Below are 6,759 nucleotides of genomic sequence, written 5' to 3' on the forward strand. Positions count from 1 at the left end.
GAAGTGGGGCAGTGGGAGCGGGAATATAGGGCTGTGTGGGGTTAGAGCGAGGCGGGGGGGGCTCGGTGTGCCATTTTTCCCTGCTTTTTATTCAGAAAGGAGGAACCGCTTGGTGTCGGGTCATTGTGCTGCGGAGACGGGGCGGGCTGAGGACAAAGGGGTCACCGCCGGCGGCGCGTGATGGCGCTGCGCCTCGAGGCTTTTTTTTTTTACCCATTTTCCCCTTTTTTTAACCACATTGCTCAGCAGAAAGCGCTCGAACGGCTCTGTGAAATGGCCGGGCCTTGCTTTTCCCCTCCCCCGCCCTCCGGAGCCCCTCGTTGCGGGCGGTGCCCCCTGCCCGGCGCCACGCAGGCCGCAGCCCCCGCCCCGCCGGGCCGGCACCCCCAGCGAGCCGGCGGGGAGGGGGGGCGGGGCGATGGAGGTGCGCATGCGCGCGGGCCTCGCCCCTTTCCTTCCCTCCCCCGCCTCCTCGTGTGCGCAGGCGCAGTGCGGCGGCGGCTCGCTGAGGGAAGGGCGAGCCGCGCTCCGTGCGGGGGGGACCGGCAAAGCTCCTCCGCTCCGACGCCGCCATGGCCGGGCTGGAACACGGCACACATGGAGGCACGGAGAGCGAACGGCCCGCTATCTCGGCGGCGGCGATGGCGCGGATGGAGCGGAACCGGCGGCGGGCATTAGCGCTGCGGCAGGCGCGGCTGGCGGCCCGACCGTACCCAGCCGCAGGTCGGAGCACCGAGCGCTTTGATGGGGCTGCGGGAGGAGCGGGAGGAAGGCGGCTGGGAACGGCGGGGGGGAATGAAATGGGGGGGTAAAGAGCGGCCGGTGGGGGGCGCCTGTGAGGGGCCCATCCCCCACAGCGGGTGGGGGCAGGGATTGGCGCGCGCGCGCTCCTCACTGCGGGGGGGGCTGGGTGGGTGGGGGCGGGGAGCGGCGGGCTCGGGGAGCGCCCCCTGGCGGCGGTGCGAGCTGAGACGGCGGGGTCTGTGTTCTGCAGGAGGAGCGAGGGTACGGGGACCTGCCAAGGACGTGGACACGGGAGGGGGATTCTTCCTGCAGGACGAGGAGGAGGAGCAGCACAGCGCCGACAGGATCGTGCATCCCCCCGGTAACGGCGCGGGGGCGGGGAAGGAAGGAAGGAGGGCGTTGCGGGGGGACGCGGGCAGGGCGGTTCCGCGGGTTTTTTTTTTACCCCCCTTCCCGGGTTTTTTAGTTCCCTCCCCGCTGTCCCTACCCCCATTCTTCCTGGCGCGCCGCGCCGTGCACACCGCGGTGTGTGCTGTGCTGGCACTGCGGAACGGGAAAGTGGGGCACGGGGCGCTGCCCAGCCGGTAAGAGCCGCTCTATTCCTGCCTTTTTATTTCGCGATGCCGGATTTGCGATACGGCGGGGCGATCCGCCCCGCGTGGTACAACGGATGGCGACATATTGCGTCGCGATATTCAGCCCGGCAGCAAACGGAGGCGTCGCGATCCCGAAATAGTAGGGCAGTTTCTTTTCTGGGAATGCCTTTGTCTCGCTTTGTTCTGCGCCGGATCCGCCGCAGCGCCGTGGTGCAGTGTCCTTTGTTAGCCGGATTCATTACGGCAACGCGCAGCCCCGTGCTGTTGGGGATGGGCTTTTTTTTTACCTCTTTTTTTACCCTTTTTTTAAAGATGATTTCGCTTAAATTTAATATTTTTTTTTTTTTTTCTCTCCCGATAAAAGGCGTGTGGGTGCGGGATGCCTTTGCAGCGGGCGGTTGGTGCTGTGTAATTCATGATGTCATTGTCCTAATACAGCGCCTTTCAGCCGTGCATTACGAAACGTGATGTAAGCGCTCGCCATGCGGGCGGGCTGACCCGGCTCGGATGTCGGCTGGGCGCGATCCGCTCCATCGCGGCCGCTATTAAAGATGAATGACTCCTCACGCCGCGAATTAACCTTCTCTTTCAGGTTTTATTAATATTCTTCCCCTGTTACAGCGCTACCAATGAATGGGAACTGTAAGGCGTGGGGGTTTTTTTTTGCTAGGATGGCTTTCTGTTTTAAAAGAGCAGCAGTTCTTCGGTGTCACGCGGAGCACGAGCAGACGGAGCCCAGCACCCAGCGAGGACAGCACCCGGCCGGCGCAGACTTGAGCCTGGGCTTGGAGCAGTGCTGAGAGGGCTTGGGGAGAGGATTGTAGTGGAGCTCCATCCCCATTCCACTCCTAGCAGCTCTCTGGCCATCCACCCCCGCTGCTGCCGGCCGAAGCACGGAGCCGTGCCCTCATCGGGCGTCCACAAACCCTCAGAGAGCCGGGCGTGTTGTGCGGGCTCCGGGCGGCCGAGCTGAGGCCATTGAGTGCCCGCTCGGCTCCCGGCCGCCCCTACCGCCCTCCTCTCATCCGCCCCCTCCCCCGGGCCCTCCGCTCGGCCCCGTGCCGCGTGGTGCCATGTGCGGCCGTGGGGAGGGAGCGCTGGGAGCGGGCGTGAGGCTGCGAGGGATGGGGGCTGTGCTGCCTTTAGACATTAAAGATAAATCCATGTGAAACCCAACCGGGGAGGGCGTGGGCGAACGGCAATGTATTGTATTGAATGATAGAGAACGGGAGTCGGTCTGTAACCATCGGTGTGAAATACAATTAAATGTGTAGTAAAGCTGCTTGCCGTACCCAACTTCGCTTGCGTTGTGTTTAAAGCCGGTATAGAAAAAAAACACGAGGTTTTTCTTTCCATTAGCCCCCGTGCTAGAATTTGACTATCTCATCTGTGGAGACTGTGGCAAAGAATTCATGGACTCGTACCTAATGCAGCACTTTGATTGGGCCACGTGCGATAATTGCAGGTACTGCAGACACGGGGCGAGCCCTCATTTCCCTTAGTGCAGCACGGAGTGCAGCGCTGACCTTTGAGCCCAGCATTGCGAAACGGGGAGCGGCACCACGAGGAGCCGGGTGTGCGGGGGGAGGGACGGAGGGGAGCGCCGCATGGCGGCCTGCGGGGCACGGCGGGGTCGGTAAATGGGGAGGGGGCACAGCGGGGCAGGCCCAAAGAGGAGGTTGGGGGGTGGGGACGGGTCCGGTGTGCCCCATCGCGTCCCCTTAGTGCGGAGAAAGTGCTGGAAGCGCCGCAGCCAACCGGCGGATAGCAGGGAATGGGTGGGGATAAAAGATGGCTGCGGAGCACTGCCGCCAGGTACCACGTGCGGACCGGCAGCGTGGGGCTGCCTGCCCGACTGCGGCTATGGGGCACGGCGCTGTGAGCTCCGAGCTGGGTGTGTGAGCTCCGGGCTGGGTGAGCTCCGGGCTGTGAGCTCCATTGCAGGGCCGCATGCTTTGCTCTGCGGCTGCGGCGCTTCCTGCCCGGCCATGCCGCCCCGCACCGCGTGGTCCCAGCCATACATGGTGTACATCCCCCCCATATTAAGTGATGAATGGGCTCCTCACTGCACGCCCTACGGTTTAATATCGCAGATCGCAGTGTTCTGCTGCTCTCGGCCTGGCGGTGGGAAGCTGCGTTGCTTCCTCCGGCATCCAGCGGCACAGCGTGTGCGCTGTGACTCGGTGTTAGGCCCTGCTCAGCTCACACTGCTTATCTCTCAGCCATGTGTTGGGCTCTCGTGCTTTTGTCCCCAGAATCGCACCCAGTTTGTGCCAAACTGATTTGTAATGCCGTGCAGTTGGGGTTACGTTCCTTATGATAAAATAAAAACCGGAGAAAAAAGCCCTTCGGATCTCAGACAAAAGGCGTTCAGCCTGTTGGGTGAAACGGGACTCGATCCCGGGAAACCTGTCCTGCAGCTCAGCTGGGCCCGTGCAGCTCCATGAGCTGCGTGCATTAAAATGGAGGGGATGGATGGGGGCCGCTGCTCCGCTGGAATTCAAGGAATGCGTGCAGACTTGATGGGGACTTGGGAGAATGAATAGTGCCTGGGTTTCATGGGCAGCTTTCTCATTGTTACTTTATTGTCTTGCAGAGATACTGAAGATAAACATAAGCTCATCACAAGGACAGAAGCAAAAGAAGAGTATCTGCTTAAAGACTGTGACTTAGACAAGAGGGAGCCGGTGCTTAGGTTCATTGTGAAGAAAAACCCTCATAATCCTCGATGGGGTGACATGAAACTGTACTTAAAACTGCAGGTATAGAGAAACCCGGGACCTTTCCAACTCTTTTTACCTCCGTATGACTTTGCTTTGTCATTTCAGGGCAAAAAGAAACACCTTTGTGTCCACCCTGCAGGTAATCAAGCGTGCACTGGAAGTGTGGGGGAGTGAGGAATCCTTGCAAGAAGCAAAGGAGCAGCGCCGCGACAGCAGGGAGAAGATGAAACAGAAGAAGTTTGATAAGAAAGTTAAAGGTAAATGGGTGAACTTGGCTTAGATAACACAGCAGCTAAAGCAGAGTTCTGATGGCTCCTTCCTCCATCTGCCCCACATGGTCAGTTTTCAGTAAGACAAAATGGAGGTCTGCCATGGCTGGGAACTGCCTCAGAAATGAATTACAGCACACAGTGCATTACAGAGCTATTTGAATTCTTTGGTGTCATGCATAGTGTGCCCGTGTTCTTAGTGGTTATCATCCTTTACTATTCCAAGTTAACGTTTAGAACAGTTTTCAGATAGACTAATTCTGACCAGTGCTTTCAGCTCTGACATGCTGGCTGTTTTTAATGCGGCACATTAGTTTCTTAGCAGGAGCTGTTGCTTCACACGGTGTCTGCATTGCCCATATCATGCCTGCTCAGCTCCAGTTCTCATTCACTGAGCCTGGAGGAGGCAGAGCACAGGATTGAGCAAGCATGGGAATTGCAGCAGGCTGCAGCCAAGATGGTGGAGCGCAGGGCAGGGAGACAGGCCTTGACATGACAGTGGTTGCGCCCTGACTGACTTGTTTGAAGGCGTTACCACCCTTTGCTGCTTGATATTCTTGCTACTCATTGCAGCACAGATCTGAGCTTAGTTTGGTCGCAACTTTGCTGCTGCAGCTGCACGCCCAACCGACACTGCGGGGCATAAAGCTTAGAGAGCAGCATGGAAAGCTCTTCTCAGTGCTGTGAGACCAGGGGGGCCTTTATAAAAGGGCTTTCTGTGGGATGCTTTCCTCCTCGTCCCACCCATCCTTTATAGATGCCATTGAAGGGCAGCACCTAAAAAGGCAGTGGGCAACACGTGCTCCCTCCAGACAGAAAACTCCTGTGAGATACTCTCAGGGTTGCTCATACCCTTTAAAGTCATGCAAACCAGGTGAGGTTACGTTGGCTGTGAGGCAAATCCAAACTTGTTCTAGAAATACCAGATTTACCTCCATGTTCATGAAGGCAGTGAGCTGGCACTGCCCGAGTGTAGGCCTTGGGAAGGTGGGCGGCTCGAGTTTTGTTAACTAACACTTCAAAACCCCCCAAAAAACCTTAAATTTCCTCACCAGAGCTTCGCCGTGCGGTGAGGAGCAGTTTGTGGAAGAAGACAACTAGCATCCATGAGCATGAATACGGACCAGAAGAAAACATTGACGAAGATACATACAAGAAGACGTGTACTGTATGCGGCCATGAATTAACGTATGAAAAGATGTAACGTTGATCTGTTTGTTAAAATTAATTATCATCATTTTTAATCGTATTCTTTATTAAAGAAATGGCGATTGGGAACAAGCTGTTATCAAGCCCCATGAATAATGCAGTGAGTTCTGCACAGAAGGTTAGGACTTCTCAGCTAGATCTTGGGGTACAGCATGCACTTCTGTAACAGGCTGGAAATGGCTGCCTTGCAGGACGAGAAGCTGGCACTGTTACACTCATTTTACATGCTGATGAAATTTAAACAAGGTAATTTTCCCTTGACTCGTCAGAGCTGAAGGAAGTCTCTGTAGTTGCTCCAGCTGATGTCGGTTTGCCTCTCTGTGTCTCAGGCAGCCAGTTCCTAAGCTCCACCCAAGCGGTTAGAGTGCCACAAGGCTGGTTCTCCCTGCTGGTGGAGATGGAGACCTCCATCTTGAGAGAGGTTTCCTGTTTCATGGGGATTTTCAAAGGAAAGCACGGTGCTACAGCGTTCAGACAGGCTGCTGCCATTTGTGTACTGTGATGGCCTAAGTATCCTTTACTGATTTCTTTCACATTTTGGACCAAAAAGATGACTCTTAATAAAGTAAAAGCATGTCTTCATTTACCAGTTTGGTGTCTGTGAGTGGTTTCTGGTACAGATCTATTGGTGGGCAGGTGGGGAGCAGTACTGCAGGGCAGGCCTGTCTAAACTGAACCCAGCGTTGTTTGTTTGCATGAGAGGTGGACTTTGGTCCCAGTTCAAATTCCTCAGGTTTTTCATATCCTCACTGCTTACACACAGCGACCAGGGAATGGTGAAAATGTGTGAAAGTGGCCACCATGAGGGAACACCCTCTCAGCTGTTCTCTATTTATTCAATGTGAAATCCTGTGAGGCAATAAGGGGAGCCCGGACCCCCATAGCTGTGCAGCACTAAAACTAAAAAGAGGTGGGAACAAAGGGAGGATCTGTGTCAGCACACTCACTGTGGCTGTGCAAACAGGCTAAGTTAAGATAGCCCATAGCACACAGATGTACAGCAGTGCATCAGCGTACCAGCAGTGGGACAGTGGAAATGAAAGCACTGTCTGCATCTCACACCTATGTAACTCTGCTCTTCTGCTTCACAGGCTCCCCAGGAAGGCAGGACAAACACATCAGTAACCTGCTTCACCTTCATTTATTTTTGACTTTAATAATTGTGCATTTTTGTTTCCAAGCACACCACATTCTGCAGCACCTTGACACTATCCACCA

The 6,759-nt window shown here is 56.0% G+C and overlaps 1 protein-coding gene and 1 long non-coding RNA gene across 2 annotated transcripts; both read left to right on the forward strand.

The window, feature by feature from the left end:
- Positions 1–472: 472 nt before the first annotated feature.
- Positions 473–6,130, forward strand: XPA (XPA, DNA damage recognition and repair factor). Its single transcript, XM_015849965.1, has 6 exons — positions 473–723; positions 995–1,105; positions 2,700–2,805; positions 3,937–4,102; positions 4,203–4,320; positions 5,388–6,130. Exons 1-6 carry the CDS (start codon positions 573–575, stop codon positions 5,534–5,536), a joined length of 801 nt encoding a protein of 266 aa, XP_015705451.1. The 5' UTR covers positions 473–572; the 3' UTR covers positions 5,537–6,130.
- LOC116652524 lies at positions 1,117–2,636 on the forward strand. The gene is made up of 2 exons (XR_004305647.1): positions 1,117–1,328; positions 2,011–2,636. It is a non-coding gene; the product is annotated as an uncharacterized LOC116652524 (long non-coding RNA).
- Positions 6,131–6,759: the final 629 nt, after the last annotated feature.

The sequence above is a fragment of the Coturnix japonica genome, chromosome Z (genome assembly GCF_001577835.2).
Source record: "Coturnix japonica isolate 7356 chromosome Z, Coturnix japonica 2.1, whole genome shotgun sequence".
In the NCBI taxonomy this organism is placed as follows: domain Eukaryota; kingdom Metazoa; phylum Chordata; class Aves; order Galliformes; family Phasianidae; genus Coturnix; species Coturnix japonica.

What these genes read in the sequence shown, in the direction of transcription:
- XPA (XM_015849965.1), top strand. Translation starts at nt 573, where the DNA reads ATGGCCGGGCTGGAACACGGCACACATGGAGGCACGGAGAGCGAACGG. An exon ending in CCGACCGTACCCAGCCGCAG is followed by an intron (nt 724 to 994) that starts GTCGGAGCACCG and finishes TGTGTTCTGCAG; the next exon opens with GAGGAGCGAGGGTACGGGGA. An exon ending in CAGGATCGTGCATCCCCCCG is followed by an intron (nt 1,106 to 2,699) that starts GTAACGGCGCGG and finishes TCTTTCCATTAG; the next exon opens with CCCCCGTGCTAGAATTTGAC.